General features: G+C 50.2%; 1 protein-coding gene across 1 annotated transcript; it reads left to right on the top strand.

Moving 5' to 3' along the window:
- The first annotated feature begins 330 nt into the window (after positions 1–330).
- Positions 331–12,044, top strand: CIBAR2 (CBY1 interacting BAR domain containing 2). Its single transcript, XM_069549667.1, has 9 exons — positions 331–453; positions 2,252–2,486; positions 4,680–4,748; positions 4,841–4,942; positions 5,209–5,210; positions 6,177–6,285; positions 9,307–9,420; positions 11,155–11,256; positions 11,734–12,044. The coding sequence occupies exons 1-9, from the start codon at positions 434–436 to the stop codon at positions 11,845–11,847; spliced, it is 867 nt and encodes a 288-aa protein (XP_069405768.1). The 5' UTR covers positions 331–433; the 3' UTR covers positions 11,848–12,044.
- Positions 12,045–17,699: the final 5,655 nt, after the last annotated feature.

Here is a 17,699-nt window from a genome sequence, read left to right as displayed (position 1 = left end):
TTCTCATGGGAGGAGTCCCAGCAACAGGACCCATGAACACAGCTAGGCCCAGGGCTGCATCCCAGGCCAGCAGCCCTAAACCCAGTCCCTGCACCTCTGGGGGAGCCCTCACACTGCCAGGTCCATAAGAACCTCTGTCTTCACCAGAGCAGGGGCCTCTCTGGGACCCTACCTGGACCAGTGCATGGCAGGGTGAGGCCTCCTAACCCCGCCTGGGGAGGCTGGCCCCAGGAGAGGTTGCCCTGGTGACCAGCAGAGGCTCCTCCCAGGGTTACTGTGGGCAGCCACGTTGCCCAGCAACCAAGTGGCAGCGTCCCCTGAGCCAGGACCACACAGCTGCGCCCAGCCCTGTGCAACTTCTCCCAGGCCTGGGGGACCCCTGGGGCCCTGCCCTTATTCCCCAAGACCAGGACAGCTGCTGCCTCTGATCACTATGAACATCATTCTCTCCAGGTAAGCAGCTCCATGCTGGCCCCAGCTGAGAGGGAGGGGGGCAACCAGGTTCTTAGGGCCAGATTAACTGAGACAGATGAGGCTGCCAGGACTGCTGAGGGGGTGGTGGTAAGGATGCTCTCCTGCCCGCACCACACACACCTCAAGGTCAAGGGACCATGGAGGCTTCCAGACTCTGGCCTCCATCTACTTCTCCAGCATTTTTGCCCACAGACCTGGGGTAGCTAAATTTACACGGTCCCCTCCAACTTCTCTAGCTCATCTCTACCTAGGAAACCCCTTCATGCTTCAAAATCCCACCAGGCATCATCCCTTCTGTGGAACTGTTCCCAACCCCACTGCCTACAGCCTGATTCGATCACTGTTTTCTCAACCTGCCTGTCCCTTAGCCAGCTGTTTCCACACCTGGATCCTCTGGGGATTGCAAACTCTGGACCACCTGATGTGTTTATTTACAAATGGAACCCCTGGGCCCCACTCACAGGAGGGTGGGCTGGGATTCTGCAGGCTTAACTTGTGCCCTAGGTGATTCTGATCAAGGGGGTCGAAGGACTCCACCTGGAGGGACAGAGAATGCAGCTGGCTGTGTGACCTGGAGCAAGGTGCTTCACCTCTCTGGCCTCCATTTACCTTGCTTGCAGGGTCATGCACACGATGGGCACTGCACCAGTTAGGGTTTCTGAGGAGGACAAAAAGCCCTCCTCCCAGCTTCCAGCCTTAGAGATACGATTAGAAGAATGCACGGCTGGGAGGTTTGGTCAAACAGAGGCGGCTAGGGCAGCAACCACCTGGGATGAGGGATGAGGAGAGGGTGCAGTGGGATGAGAGCGAGGCGAGTGTCTGAGGCTGTGCCACTCAGCTGTCTCAGGAAGACAAAATCCAGCAGGTCCTCACTCACTCTGTACTTCTTCATGGAACACCTCTGACGGGCAGGCTGCCGGCTAGCAGCACACAAAACATGAGTCAGCAAGCCCTCGCTCCCCACTCCTCTGCACAACAGGAAGTGATAAGTGCTGAAAAATGGTGCACCACAAGGACAAACAAGGTCCAGGGCTGGGAGAGGCAGGAGGGACCCAAGGGCAGAGCACAGGGTCTTCAGGGCAGTGAAACTTCTCTATGATGCTGTGATAGTTGGAGACAGGGCATTGAGCATTTGTCAAAACCTATGACATGTACCACACCAAGAGGGAACCTTCATGTAAATAAGGGCCTTTAGTTAATAAGAATGTATCACCATGGGTTCATCTTTTGTAACAAAGGTCCTGCAGAAAGGAAGGCTGTTAATAATAGGGGAAACCACTTGTGAGGGAACGGTTTGTGGGAACACTCTGTACTTTCCACTGTTTTTCTGTAAACCTAAAACTATTTCCCCCCCAAAAAAAGTTTATTAATTCCAAAAATAAAAGCTTTATGATGCAGAGAAGGCAGAGAATTTCAACAGCCCAGGAAAAAGAATCAGGGAATTTCATAGAAAAGAGGCCACTGCCCCTCAGGATGGCTGGAATACAGACCAACTCTACCGGGAAGATAAAGCCCCTCTAAAGGCTCTCACAGTGCGAAAGGCCAAGTTAGGAGACAAACCCACCTTGCATGCCTGCCTGGCCACTGACCAGTCCCATGACCCCTCTGGCCTCTGGCATCTGCCTTGCTGGCCTGACCCAGAGACTGCGGGTATTATCTTGGGGAGCAGGCGCCTGGGCCTGAGGAGGAGAGCAGTGGGTGGGCGATCCCTGTGTCACTGAGTGACCTGGCTGGGTGTCACTGCCCAGCACGGCCCCTCAGGCCCCTGCCTCCCCAGGAACAGCCAGGTGCGGGTGATGGAGGACACAGTGACCAATGCCGAGAAGTCCTTTGGCCAGTTCTGCTCACTGCTGGCCGCCTACACCCGCAAGACAGCCCGGCTGCGTGACAAGGCCGACCAGCTGGTCAAACAGCTCATCAGCTTCGCCAATACGGAGAACCCAGAGATGCGGGCCACCCTGAGGAACTTTGCTGAGGACTTGGCCAAAGTGCAAGATTACAGGCAAGCTGAGGTGAGCAGGCAGCTCTGGAGGACCCACTGCCCAGGGTGGGGGGGGCAGCCTGAGGGTTGGCGCAGCCTGATGGGGTCCACAGTTAGTGGATGCATCTCCAGCAAAGACATCCCCAGAGGAGCCAGGGTCAAATCTTAGTTTATAGAACTGAGAGCCTGGAGGCTTGTGCAAGACAAGAAAGATGCAGGGAGTCAGGGTAAGAATTAAAAATGGAAACTCCACGTGGTGTATATACAACGGAACACTACTCATCCATTAAAAACACCAATAATGCCATCTGCAATAACATGGATGGACCTAGAGATTATCATACTAAGTGAAATCAGAAAGATAAAGATAAGCGTCATAAGATATCACTTATATGTGGAATCTAATATATGACACAAATAAATATCTACGAAAAAGAAACAGACTCACAGATACAGAGGACAGACTTGTGGTTGCCAAGGGGAAGACGTGGGAGAGGCATGGATTGGGAATTTGGGATCAGCAGAGGCAAACTATTACATATAGGATAGATAAACAACACGGTCCTACTGTAGAACACAAGGAACTATACTCAATATCTTATGACAAACCACAATGGAAAAGAATGTGTAACTGAATCACTCTGCTGTACAGCAAAAATTAACAATATTGTAAATCAGTGTTTAGGGATAGACTAGGAGTTTGGGTGGAGAAGGCAATGTCACCCCACTCCAGTACTCTTGCCTGGAGAATCCCAGGGACGGGGGAGCCTGGTGGGCTGCGACACGGACACGACTGAAGTGACTTAGCAGCAGCAGTAGCAGGAGTTTGGGATTAAAAGTAAAATGAAATAAAATAAAACTAATAATCTCCAGCCAGCCCCCCAAAATCCCCTCTGCTATGGTAGAAAAGACTGAAACAGCTTTTCTATCGAATAAGCATTAAACCAGAAGAAATGCATGTCGCAGGTGATCAGATGGCAAAAACAGAGAATCCTCACTCCCCACCAAGCGCACTCTCTGGAGATCGGAGATGACTGTCCACAGGGAGGGGATGCCCTGAGAACAGGGAAGGGACAGAGCCTCTGTCACAGAGGACTTCCTAGTTCCACCTGGTGATTAAGGGGCCAACTGGGCTGGCCAATCATCTTTATCCAGAGAAAAACTAAAACCTCTTTCTAACAAGCAGGTAGGTACAGCCTGGAGCCAGGTGCCAGGGAAACTTCCTGGAGACACTGTCCTCCTGATGTTTACAGTTCAGAGATGACTGGCCTGGCCTGGTTGTAAAACCAGCCAGAGGCTTCTTTAGCTTTTAAGAGGTTTATACCTACCTCAAAGGGACAGACAAAGGATCTATAACTGCCAAGTTTTTCCAAAGAAATGCTGTACACAAAAGGAGGGGAATATGTTCCTTTCCCTTTTGGCATTTGGGAAAATTATTATTATTTTTTTAAGATTTGCATTTAGAAGAGCCACAAGCCTTGACAGAAGAGGAGGAAGGGGTTGGGTAGGGATTCCAGCTCCCCTGGCCCGTCTGTCAAGCCAGACTCAGATCTTATTAGAAAGGCAGATTTTGGGGCCATGCCCTGGACCTGCTGAGTCAGAACCTCTGGAGAGGGGGTGGCTGGTGATCAGGGTTATAAGAAAAGCCCTTGGAGGAACCCCTACGCCTGCTTAGTGTGACATCCACAGGGTAAGCACTTAATCCACAGCAGCTTTAACTGGACTGTTACTATTACCGATAATGTTTATTTAAGTGTCTAGCGTTGGGCTTGCACACAGACACTGACCCGGGGGCGTGAAGTGTCCCCCTCACCTACCCTGCCAGTCCCTGGGGCTTCACAGCGTGGTCCACTCTGGATTCTCTGCTAGTTCGTGTTCCAGGTGAATCTGTCAGCCTCCCTGGTGACGACTTAAGGCAGTCTGGAGAAATAAAATGCACTGGGTCCCACCCAGTTGCTAAGAAAGCCTGGGCAGGTACACTCCTTATACCCATTTTACAGGCCAGAAAACGGGGCTCATCGAGAGTAAATGTGTGACTGTGCTCTTGGGAGGCAGAGCCCTGAGCCCAGGCTGGTGCTCGCAACCCCAAGGCTGAGGGATGGCCCAATGTACAGTCCTGGGTATGCAGTTGGAGCACTATAACTGCAGGCCAGGGACAGCACAGCCTCTCAACATCTCTCTGGCTCCACCTGTTCTGACTGTGTGTGTGTTTATGTGCCCCCAGGTAGAGAGGCTGGAGACCAAGGTCGTCAACCCCCTGAAGTTCTATGGGATGCAAATAAAGCAGACCCGGGTGAGCAAGGGCATGGCGCTGCGAGGTGGGCCACAGGGAGGGAGACACTGGCTGGGCTGGGACCTCAAGAAACCACCCTCCTCCTTCCTTAGGCTGAGATCAAGAAATTCAAAAGTATCCGGAACGATGAAATCAAACAACTGGAGAAACTGGAGAAGCTGAGGCAGAAATCCCCTTCGGATAGACAGACCATCGTATCCCTCCCAGGGCAGGGGCTGGGGGCGGGGGGCCGGGGCAGCGTGTCACTGCACCCTCTGGGTGGGGGCTGCGTGGGCCACCCTAGGGGATGCTGGTTAACCTGGATCCCTAACAAAACCGTTCTTAGTCTCAGGTAAGCGTCACAAATCTGGGTGAGGAAGGCAAGCTCACATGCAGGTAATGAATAGACACACAAAATGGCAAGGTGAGCTCTACCCAGGCAGGTGTGCGCAGGGCCCTGGGCTCAGGATGGGAGGGTCAGAGGTGTTGGGAAAGCCATTGGTTGGGACTTGGGAGACCTGGGTTCTGTCCCATCAGCAATGCTACTCAGGCAACTAGAGGAGTCACTCCTCACCACAGCCTGCTTCCTTGTTGGGGTTACCTACTTACTGCTTGTAGAAGGCAGGCACTTGTAGATGAGGAAATTGAGAAAGGTGACTTGCCCAAGGTCACAGAGAGCTAAGGGGCCAACCCCAACTCAGCTCTGTGTGCTCCTTCACGTGCCAGGCCTGCCATGGAGTCAGGCCATAGAGATTAAATCAAAGCAACCAATAAAGTAATCAACTACAATTGTTCCACATGTAGGAATTAATTATCAGCAAATGTGGAGTACCTACGGAAAAGGCGATGGCACCCCACTCCAGTACTCTTGCCTGGAAAATCCCATGGATGGAGGAGCCTGGTGGGCTGCAGTCCATGGGGTCGCTAAGAGTCGGACACGACTGAGAGACTTCCCTTTCACTTTTCACTTTCATGCACTGGAGAAGGAAATGGCAACCCACTCCAGTGTTCTTGTCTGGAGAATCCCAAGGACGGGGGAGCCTGGTGGGCTGCCATCTATGGGGTCGCACAGAGTCGGACACGACTGAAGTGACCTAGCAGCAGCAGCAGCAGTGGAGTACCTAACAGATTATAGTCAGAGTAATAGCTCAGCTGTGCCCACTCTTTCATTCTTGGAACAGTCCTCCAAAGCAACCCTTATTACTGACCCATGTTTGCAGGCAAGTACACTGAGACTCTGAGAGGTTAAGCCACTTGACTGAGGTCACACAACTAAGAGGGTCTGTCGAAGTGGCAGCTGCCCCTTTTGCTGTGGTCCTACTTGGCCATTCCTTCGATGACCCAATTGGCAAGAGGTGCCTATTACACAGGACAGCTGGCCCAAAAGTAGGGCAAAGGAACAGAAAATGATTCAGAATGGAGTCCCCATGACACTTTCTATCTCTGGAGCCAGGCAGAGACCAGCGTGCACAGGGCCTCAGTGGATGCCAGCCGCACCTCCCACCAGCTGGAGGAGACAGTGGACACCTTCCAGAAGCAAAAGCTGAAGGACATTCAGGTAGGGGTGGTTGGTCCCCAGTCAGAAGTACTCTGAGCTGTCTCGTGTGTGAAATTTGGTGTGTTTGCTCATGTATGCCTGTGTATTTGTGTTTGCACTTGTGTGAGTACACATGTGTTCCCTGTGACAGTGTGTGTGTGACCTTGTGCCTGCCCAATTCTCAGGGCCCTCACTCCCAGAACAGTAAATCCTGCCGTGGGCGGTAAGAGGCCGGCTGCTTGGGCAGCTGTCCTGCACAGCTGTCTGCCCGGAAGCCAGCACTGGCAGCCCTGACTCTCACACCCGGCTGGCTCCCTGCCTGCCAGGAAAATTGGGCAGTCTGTCTCTCCCAGGCCCCTGCTTTTCCACACAGGACCCTCAGGGCTCACCCTGACTGCCTCCTTTCCTCCATGAAGCCCCAATCACACATAGCCTTCCTCCTTCCACCCAGACCCCACCCAGAAAGGCCCAGCACCCCAGCTCTTACCAGAGCCCCCAGGGAGTCAGGGTCTTTAAGGGCAAGATGGTCACAGAGGGCCCTGCACCCACTCTTGACCCCTCCTTTAATCCATTTTCCAAATTGCAGCCCCAGGAATCTCACAAAAGGCAGCTCTGATTTGTCACTGATGTGGGTTTAACACGTTCTATGCTTCCCTTGTTCCAAGAAGAAAAGCCGAAATCCTCCCAAGGTCCTAAAAACCCCAGTCCAGCCCTCTAGCCTCTTCTTGGACACACCACTCCAAGCTTGCCTGCACCAAGGCCTTTCATAACTCAGGGCCTTTGCACAGGCTTTGTCCTCCACCGAGGAGCTCTGGCATTACTCTGCATTGAATCCACACCTCCTTGTCCTTCAGAGAAATTCACCTGCCCCCTAGACTTGGTCCAATCAACTGTTAACACACCCCGATCCCACCCTGGCTTGGCGGCGGGACCGGCGGGACGGGGCGGGGGCGGGGGGTGGGGGGGTGGTGGTGGTGCGCAGCACAGTTATCCCTGAGAGTGCGTTCATTGTATCTTTAATTCACTGGTGAATCTAACCCACGTTGAATACGCACTGACTATGTGCAGGCACTACGCTTGAGGCTGGGGACACCACAGCCAGCCAAGAGAGGCCCTGTCCTGACAGGGCTGACACCTTGGGGGAGACAGATCATGCGGAGCCCTTGATGGGGTGGTGGAGAGTCTGGGAGAACTTGCCGTTCCATGCCTGCCTCCCATACAGGCAGGGGCCCTGCCTGCCACGGCCCCTCCTGGGTCCCGGGCACCAGCTCCAAGGCAGGGCACTCGGTGAGTACTCAGTTAACGTTTGGGAAATGAATGAAAGAACGAACGAATGAAGCGAGTGAAACACTAATAATGACGGCTCAAGCACGCACGTTGCAGGCAGAACCTACAACCGCCGGCAGCCTCTATTCTACACCCGATGCGCCGCGGCCAGCGCATGCGCACACGATGCTCCAGGGTCAGAGGCCGCCGGAGGCACGCGGGGCGCCGCGGGCGTCCTTCACATCTGGGGGATTCCGTCTGTAAGAGACACTTCCCCGAACCAACAAATTTTCAAAGAGATCAAAACCAGAACTGGAAATAATCGATACCGTTCTGTGGGTTTTACGTCACACTTCTAATGAAATATTTACAAATGAACTCCGACGCCGAGAAAAGAACAGAAGCCCCGCTCCCAAGCAGAGGGGTTCGCTTACCCGAGCGGGCGTCAGAAATCCCCTGGAGGGCTCCTTAAAACGCTGCCGACGGGCCCGCCTCGGAGTGGCAGCCAGTGGGCCCGGGTGGACCGGGAATCTGCATCCCTGACCGGCCCCCAGGTGAGGCCGGCGTCGACGAGGCGCCACAGGTCGAGGGCCGCGGCCCTGGCTGAACCTCTCACAGGTCTCTGTGACTGGGACCACTCCTGTCCCTCGTGTGCTGACGAAGAAACTGAGGTTTGAGAGGGAACGTCATTCCCTCGGGGACAAGCGCCAGTGAGGGGCAGGAGGAGGCCTCGCCTGACCGCCAGCACTGCCTCCGGCAGGGCACGAGGGAAGGAGGCGGGAAGCAGGGATTTCCAGCCCGCGCTTTGCCTCCTCAGGCCTTTCTTCTCCCAGGTGGCTTTGCGGCCCCCGCTGTCCCGCCGCCTTCTCCCAGGTGGCTTTGCGACTTTCTCTGGTCTGCCTACCCCAGGTGCTTCCCGTGTGACCGGAAAAGGCGAGCTCCAGAACTGCGGAGCTCCTGCTCCAACACCAAGCATGTGTCCTGATGATGCTTCCCTCACAGTGGGAACTTGTACTGCACACAGCACGTAGGAGAGGCCTGACACACAGTAGGTGCCTCCCCTCCGGTCTGGTGCACAGTAGCTGCTTGTGCTGGGTTCACGGTACAGCAGAAACCCCCACTGGGGCCTGAGACACAATAAGAGACTGTGCTGGACATGACGCATAGTAGGAGCTTATCTGGGCCTTGCACAGAGCCCCCACCGGAGCCAGCCACGCAGCAGGAGCTCTGTGAGAGTTTACTGAGCCAAGCCGAACCATCTGACCTAGAGAAGCAAAACTCTTTATCACTAATAACATTTTGACAAACTGGTCCATCAGGTTGTGGGGCCAGTGGACCTGGCATTGTCTTACCAGCAGCGCCCCCTTCCCATCCTGTAAGGCCCACTTCCAGTCTGTGGGCGACAGAGGCTGCAAGTTTGTAGCTGTCAATTTGCAAACACCAGTCCTTGGAGTGAGAGAAACAAGGGCTGAGTGAGGAAGCCCACCAGTCCTTGGAGTGAGAGAAACAAGGGCTGAGTGAGGAAGCCCAGCTGGACGAGAGCTGAGAAAATGACACCCTTCAGAAAGTTCACAAGACCTCACACATTTCTGGAACAACCCCTGTGCAATTTTTGAACCATGGGAATGCATTAACGGTTCAAACAAAAATAATTAGAAATAATATATTGAAATTCCCCACTGAGGACTTGCCCCCTGGTTGGTCCACATCTGAGGTGAGCCCAGAACAGTCCTTCTGACAGCATTACTTACATGATCTGGGTTTCTCTCCCCACAGAAAATTTTTTCAGACTTTGTGACCATTGAGATGGTCTTCCATGCCAAAGCAGTGGAGGTGTATTCCAGTGCCTTCCAGACTCTGGAGAGCTATGACCTGGAGAAAGATCTGGAGGTGGGTCACAGACACCCCATCTCCTATTTATGGGGTGGGGCTGAATTTGGGGGTGTTTTTGTATTTTTTTATTGAAGTATAGTTGATTTACAATGTTGTGCCAATCTCTGCTGTACAGCAAAGTGACTCAGATTTACACACACATAATTTTTTTTTTAAATATTCTTTTCCATTTTGGTTTATCCCAGGAGATTGGATACAGTTCCCAGTGCTATCAGTAGGACCTTGTTGTTTATCTATGCTATATATAATAATTTGCCTCTGCTAACCCCAAACTCCCAATTCATCCCTCCCCCATCTCACTCTCCCTTGGCAACCAGTCTGATCTCTGTCTGTGAGTCTGTTTCTGTTTTATGGATAGGTTCATTTGTGCCGTATTTTAGGTCCCGCATATAAATGATATCACATGGTATTTGTCTTTCTCTGTCTGGTTTACTTCGCTTGGTATGATAATCTCTAGTTGCATCCATGTTGCTGCAAATGGCATTATTTAGTTCTTTTGTGGCCAAGTAGTTGGTTTTGTCTTGATAGAATCAGTTTTTGTTGGCAACATTTTGTAATTTCTCAAACTTTGAAGGCTGGTTTTAATGAACTCTTTTAAATATCTGCCCCTGGGCACAGAACCAGAGGTGGAAAATTTCCCCAACACAATCTTTATGGACTATTCGTGAGTATCACCATCACCTGGGTGCTTAAAAACAAATGAATCAACAACAGCAAAAAGCATCTCCAGGCTGATGCCTGCTGTACTTTGCATGTAGACTAAGAGCTTATGGTCCTTATCTGATGTGATTAAGATCTAACATTAGCCTTCTGAGTTCTCTACAACGTCCCGTGCCATGCCTTGTGGTCAAAGCAGCACAGCGATTGTCTTCCTTGATTATCTTCTGTGGTTCTAGGGTTGGCGGGTTCAGCTGGGTCGTCATCACTTGGGTCTTTCAGCCACTCTGTAGCTGGGGCTGGAGTGGTTTCAAAGGCTTTCTGGCTCATGTATGGCTGTCATCTGGGTCCAGGACATGATTCACAAAGTTCAGGGCAAAATGAAGACACTGGCCCTTTGTTCAGTAATTATTAAGACTTCCAAGATAGAGGAGTCCTTCTGAGCTGGGAGCCTTGGAAAAGTGCATGAGCTGAACCCCCACAAGGCCCACCCTGTGTGGTCTGCAGTGGGGTCTGTGACCAAATAACTGCCCATGGCCCCTCCATAGGGCATAGGCTTCCTCACATCATGGCGGCTGATCCAAGGGTGAGCATCAGAGACAGAGCCAAGTGGATACTGTGTCGACTTTTATGACAGCTCTGCTACATTCTGTTTCTTAGAAGTGTGTCACTAAGGCTGTATTCAAGGGGAGGAAGATTGTAGTCCAGCTCCTGATGGGAGGAGTCAAAGAATTTGTGGATGAGCTTTAAAACCATCATAGGAGGGTCAGTGAAGATTAGCCTGGCTCTGATGCCTTCACTCATCTCTATTTTGGTGATGGGGGGAGTGTGACCTCTAATCTTCCTGTGGGACTATGGACTTGTTACCTAGCCTTTCTGGGCCTCAGTTTTCCCATCTGTAAAATGTGATGACAGTACCCACTAATGTCAGTCTGCTGCAGATCATATGGCTCTGATGGACCTGGTGCAGGCGGACGTCCTAGCAGTGACCTCTGCACCAGCCTTTTGGTTCTGCCTTCTTTCCTTCCTGCTCCCACCACTTTGTTTCCTGACCAGATCCAACCCTCCTGACAGGATTTTAGAGCCAAGATGCATAGAGTTTATGGGCGTTGCGATGCTCGGCCAGCACTCATGGACACCACCCTGTCCCCAGCTCTCCCATGGTCTCTTGCCCAGGTGAGTACTGGGTGGGGCGTGAAACCTGTGACAAGGTGAAGTGACGAGAGGCCGGCTGAGAATTCAGGTCTGAGAAGGAGGTGCTGCTCGTGGGGGTGGGAGGGTGGCCCTGAGTCTGACCTGGACCCTCCTGAAGCAAACTCAGGGAACCACAAGTGGGGATGAGGAGTGTCTCCTGCTTTCTGAATAATTCTCTCCAAAGGCAGTGGAGGAAGTACAGTCCCAAGCCAGACTGCCTGGGTCCAAACGCACTGCTCCCAAGCTGTGTGACCCTGGGAAAGCTCTTTAACCTCTCTGTGCCTTAGATTCCTCACTTGCAAAGTGGGGCTAATGATAGTAACCCCTCAGAGGGTTGTGGTGTTAGGTGAACCCATCTACCTGAAGCACTTAATAAATAATCCTTGTCACCATTATTATTATTACTGTTATTGTTGCTGTGATGATGATGATTTTATTATTATTGCTACTCTTATTTAGAGTTCTCAGAGCACCATACAGAGCCAGAGAAAAGAAGCAGTGAGTGAGGATGACTCTGCTGAGGAGGACCCCGTGGAGGACCTCAGGGGACAGGCACAGAGGCTCCATCAATAGGACAAGAACTCCCCAGTCGGGAGATGGGGCTCACACTGGACCCTCACAGGCTCTACTGTGTGCAAGTCACATGTTTTCTGAGTCCCGGTTTCCTCATCTATACGACAGGGATCATATCCCTTGGCTCACAGGCTGCCCTGGGGACCAAGGTGCCCAGCAGGTGCTCAGTAAACATGGGTGCCTCTCACCCTAACTCATACTGGGTCTCATTTCCTGTCTTATGACCAGGGCTCCAGCGTGTTTAAGCCTGTGTTAATGTTGAGAGTTTGGTGTGTTACCGAACCAAACTCAGGTTCACTTGCCTGTGTGTGGTAAAGTCACTTTACTGACACCAGGCTGTGGTGAAGGAAGTGAAGTGCTTATTGCAGGTGCGTGGCAGAGTCCTGGGCAGCTGGTGCTCAAAAGGCCTGAACTTCCCATGGCTTTCAGAGAACGGTTTTTAAAGACAAAGGGAGGGAGGGTGGCTGTGGGGTGTGTAACCTTGGGACCAGGGACATATCACCAAAGTAGAGGGTGAGACTACAGACTCTGCTGGCTACCTGCAGGAGCCCTCTGGGTATGCACATTTGGGGAGAAGAACCCTAATAGTGTGGGGGGTCATCTGAGCACTGGGTCACTCAGGGCTCAGCACACCTCCCACTGCCTCCTGGAGACCTCTGCTGGGGAGAGGATGTCCTGCAGCCTCTTGGGAGAGACGCTTGGCTCTGCTGATTTGATTCCCCATAGGGGCACCACAAGCACCTCGTCAGCAAAGTGGGAAAAATAAACCTTCCTCGTGGGTGTGAAGAAAAGGGTGGGAATGTAAGCTGGTGCACCCACTGTGGCAAACAGTTTGGAGTGCCTCATAAAACTAAAAGTAGGATTAAAACACCTTTGCTCCATCAGAGCTCTGGTCCCCGTGTCTCTCTCTCTGTCTTCCCCCCTCTCTCTTTCAGGCTGATCCCCTGGAGCACAGAGGCTCTCTGAGTTCACTTTGCTCCGCGGGCTTCTAAGACCCTCTTGAGAAGGCACTCTGCACCTTCACCCCATCGAGAGGGCACCTGAGGCCTTTGTGAACAGAGCAAGCCCCATGCAGGGGCTTTATTGGCTTTCTGCATAAACCAAGGAATATTAGCCTCTTTCTCTCCTTTACTTTCTTATCATTGACTCCGGACCACCAGGTCCATTAAAGGACCTCAACAAGTTGCACCCGAACAGGAGCCTGGTACACTTGGCAGATCGGACAGAGTGACCTCGAGGGCCTATTGAGGCCGATTCGACCAAAGGCGGCCCCCAGCATTCAAAAATGGAGATGAAACAAGAACCCCAGGAAGAAGAAATTCCAATACAGGCTATGTCTGCTCTAAAGATCTCCAGAAAGCACCGCCCGCAGTGGCATCACCCCTATGATCTCCCCACTTGGGGACAAATAAAAACCCTTACTAATCGAGCTGAAAATTTGGTCTCTCAACAGGGATTGCCTCCGAGTCCTGAATACATTCTCCTGGCAATGTTCAGTCTTTTGGCCTGTACCTCCCCCGCTCCAGCTTAGACTAATACCCAACCCCCTCTATTACAGGTGGTCGAATGGACAGAGATAGGACCAATCATTTCAACTAATGACTCTACACATATGCTTTCTCCCTAGTACATGAAAGGGCCCTCACACCCTGGGCAGGAAAGAAAACTAATATTTCTTTATGAAGTCCTTCCCTTGTGCATGGGCCCAGCAAAATTGTGCATAAACATCAGCCAACAAACCTGGGCTTTCGTCCTGCCTCCAAAAGAAGACTTTCAGACATTGCTTAGATTATTTACTGCCCTTTCTTTGTCTGTAAACCATGTTTATACTACTGAGACTTTAGGGAACAAGTTAGGGAAAGAACAAAGAACATTATGCAAAGGGTTTACTTATAAACACTTTACTTATACTCCTGTTTGTTGGGACAAATGTCAAACCAAATCAAGAAAATCAATGTTTGTGGCTAATCATACAATTGTTGATTGGGGACCCCATGGTATGTGGTTATCTGACTGCTCAGATGATATTAACAACACTGTGTGTGATATGGAAGGTCACTGACACTCGATGGAACATTACTATGACAAAGGACTTCTTGAGAGGCTTGACGGTGGATTAGCCCCACCTCGTCCTAGGATCGTCCTCGATAAACAGTGGGCCTCAACAATGGGCCATTTGGAAACTTGCTGCAAGCACCAGAGCACAGAACAACTTGGGACTTGGACCGGACATTTCATAGGGACCAGTCGTGGTCATAGTAACTATTTCTTTCGCTATAATCAGCCATGTTTTATACAGGCCTGTGTCCCACTTCCTTTTGTTACACACATAGAAAATTTACTATTTAATAAGACTTTTATGTTCTGTAACTTGTATTAATTGCAAACCATATACTTGTATTATTAACTCCTCTATTTCTTTAAGCTACTCAATTTTGTGTTATTCCTGTTCAATCATAGTGCCTACAACTGGGAACAAATCAAATTTCATTTACAAAATATACATGATCATGCCTCTCTGTACAATTACTGCAAAAGAAAATCTTTAAAACTTCTTCTAAAAATCTGCCCTCTTCCCCTAATTTGGAAATTTTAGCTGAACAAATTATCTGGGCTAGACCCACGAGGATAGTTTCAAAGTATTACCCACAGTATCAGGTCTGGAACTGTAACTTTGGTGATTGTCTTGATAATTATATTTGTTGTTTACCGTCACCTTTCTGTAAGGTTGGTTAATACCTGTGGTCATGTATGGATGTGAGAGTTGGACTGTGAAAAAGGCTGAGCGCCGAAGAATTGATGCTTTTGAACTGTGGTGTTGGAGAAGACTCTTGAGAGTCCCCTGGACTGCAAGGAGATCCAACCAGTCCATTCTGAAGGAGATCAACCCTGGGATTTCTTTGGAGGGAATGATGCTGAAGCTGAAACTCCAGGACTTTGGCCACCTCATGCAAGAGTTGACTCATTGGAAAAGACTCTGATGCTGGGAAGGACTGGGGCAGTAGGAGAAAGGGACGACCGAGGATGAGGTGGCTGGATGGCATCATGGACTTGATGGACATGAGTCTGAGTGAACTCCGGGAGATGGTGACGAACAGGGAGGCCTGGCGTGCTGCAATTCATGGGGTCGCAAAGAATCGGACATGACTGAGCGACTGAACTGAACTGAACTGAATACTAACCAAACTCATTTGGTCAAGACCCTTTTTACAAATATAATAAAATAGGGGGAATTGTCAAGAAGCATTTAACGGGAGGCTTCCTGTGTGCTGTTTTGGATCTGTCAGGAATTCTCTGCTCCTTATTAATTCCTGAATACTCAGGAATTAAGAGGAGAGGCAAGCCTCTCCCGGGGGCTGAAGAATCCAGGCATTTCCTTCATTAGTTTTTCTATACAGTGATAAGTACCCTCTTCCTTCTTGTGAACCATAGGGTAAAAGTGATTGTTTACAACTCTCTTTCCCTTTAATATGGATTGCCTATGTTTTGTAAGTCTGGAATTTTAATCTTTATCTTTGCTGAGAATAACTACCTTGTAAGACAGTATATATGCCCACACCATGTTGATTAAAACACCTTTGCTCCATCAAAAAAAAAAACAAAAACAAAATTAAAAGTAGAGCTACCATAAGATCCAGCAATCTCACTCCTGGGCATATACCCAGACAAAACTATAAAGCTATAATTCAAAAAGGTATATGTGGGGACCCCCTGGTGGTACAGTGGTTAAGAATCCACCTGCCAATGCAAGAGACGTGGGTTCAATGTCTGGAATATTCCAGACGCCACGGAGCAACTAAGCCTGTGCTCCACAACTACGGAGCTGGCGCTCTAGCACCCACACTCCACAGCAGGAGAAGCCACTGCAGTGAGAAGCCCACACACCTCAGTGAAGAGCAGCCCCCCTCACTGCAATTAGAGAAAGGCTGCACACAGCAACTGAGACCCAGCATGGCCGGAAAACACAAAAGGGACATGCATCCCTATATCCAGCAGGGCTGTTCACAATAGCCAAGTCAAGGAAACACGCTAAAGGTCCATCGACAGAAATGGATAAAGATTAGTACACATATCATCGATTGCATTATATATTACGTATCATCACATTTTACACAGTGGAATATTATTCAGCTATAACAAGGAATGAAATGCCATTCATATGGCAATATGGATGGAGCTAGAAGTTATCATACTATGTGAAGTGAAGTCAGACAAAGACAAATATATGATATCACATATGTGGGATCTAAAATATGACACAGATGAACTTGTTTTATACACATACATATGAAACTGACTTACCTTGCTATATGCCTTAAACACATCATAAATTAACTATATTTCAATTAAAGTTTAATTAGTGACTTTTATTACCCAAAATCCAGCTTCAAGATACCTCCTTGGGGAAGCCCACCTTGATTCTACCAGGAAGGACACTCACTCCAAAAATAACCAAAACATTCTGTATTTCCTATACTACATAATTTATACAATATCAATTGTATTTCACATCACATTTTACACTATATGTTATCTCATACTTTTATACTGTGCGCACACACACACACACACACACGTACCTTTTTTAACCTCAGCTGTCTCAACCCCACTGAGAGTTCCTGAAGGAAAATGACTTTGCTTGTTCATCTTGTGGTCCTGGAGCCTGGTGGTACCTGGCACATGGTGTGAGCTCATTAAAGGTAAGTTGATGGCATAAGGGGCCTCTCCCCTCCCCGTCTGGTCCCAGTATGCCCAGAAAAGACCAATTGTTCCTAATTCCAGAGTTGGGCATTGGCCAAGCTTCATGGGCTCTCTCCTATGACAGCAAAATTCCTAGTTTCCCTCCTTTGGGCACAGGAGGTGGAAGGAGGGGTGAGCAAGGGCAGGAGCATAACTTTCAGGGTCTCCTATAATCAGAAAGAGAGGAAGTCGACCACTTCACCAAACATGCCTGTTGACCGAGCTGTGAGAACTGGCATGAAGGTGTCCTGTTGCTGCCAGGCAGGAGTGGCACCCACAGCCCTTCGGCCCCCAGAGACAAATAGTGAGGCAGCTGGGGCTCAAAGGCAAGGCCAGGATGCCAGCTGGAAGGGGGTGGAGGCATCCCAGGGGCCAAGGCTCCTCTATGCACTCACACATGCCCGATGGCAACGCAGTGGACACTGCTTCTGCCCATCAGCCTTCCCACGAGACACACACACATCTGCATAATACTCAGCTGCTCGGCCTAAGTGGGGAGAGTGACTATTTGACCCCAGAAAAGTGCTCCTTCTGAAAAGCCACTGCTGTCAGTGAGAAGATTGCAAATTCCATTTGTAAAAGGTGCTCATGGGTATGTGAGCACAAAAATTGAACATCAACAGACTGACTTCCTTTTTAGAGATAATTTATTTCAGTTTCCACCTTTCGACAATCTGAGGTGCAATATATGGACTTTTTTTTTTTCTTCACAGGAAACAGCTTTGATTTTAGCGCGGTTTTGAGAGCTCAATCTTAAACTTTCTCCACCTGAAAACACAGTTTGTAGAACATAATCTCATGGGATATAAGACTGAGAAACCATATATACAACACACTCGAATCACTGACCCTGATTCCTGGGTCACTAAGGGCAATGTGTGGAAGTGGCCAATGGGATGTTTGGGTCCAAGACTAACGGGTGGGAGAGAAACAGGGAAAGCACGTGGGAGACCCTCCTGCAGCCCAGAGGCCATGGTTAGGGCCACGAAGCTCTCTCACCAACACATTTTAAGGGGAAGGGCCTGCCATCTGAGTGTGAGCATCTCCTTCAGTTGGCCTGTCCTTCTCAAGGTGTCCATGGGACTGCAAGCCTCCAGCACAGGGACAGACCA

This window comes from Ovis canadensis, chromosome 14 (genome assembly GCF_042477335.2).
Source record: "Ovis canadensis isolate MfBH-ARS-UI-01 breed Bighorn chromosome 14, ARS-UI_OviCan_v2, whole genome shotgun sequence".
NCBI classification, from domain to species: domain Eukaryota; kingdom Metazoa; phylum Chordata; class Mammalia; order Artiodactyla; family Bovidae; genus Ovis; species Ovis canadensis.
Note: the sequence above shows the minus strand (reverse complement) of the source record. Positions and strands in the feature narration are given on the sequence as shown.

Bases quoted from the DNA above. Each gene is read 5' to 3' on its own strand.
- CIBAR2 (XM_069549667.1), top strand. From the start codon at position 434: ATGAACATCATTCTCTCCAG. The intron at 2,487-4,679 runs GTGAGCAGGCAG...ATGTGCCCCCAG, and splicing joins AAGATTACAGGCAAGCTGAG to GTAGAGAGGCTGGAGACCAA. The intron at 11,257-11,733 runs GTGAGTACTGGG...ACTCTTATTTAG, and splicing joins TCCCATGGTCTCTTGCCCAG to AGTTCTCAGAGCACCATACA.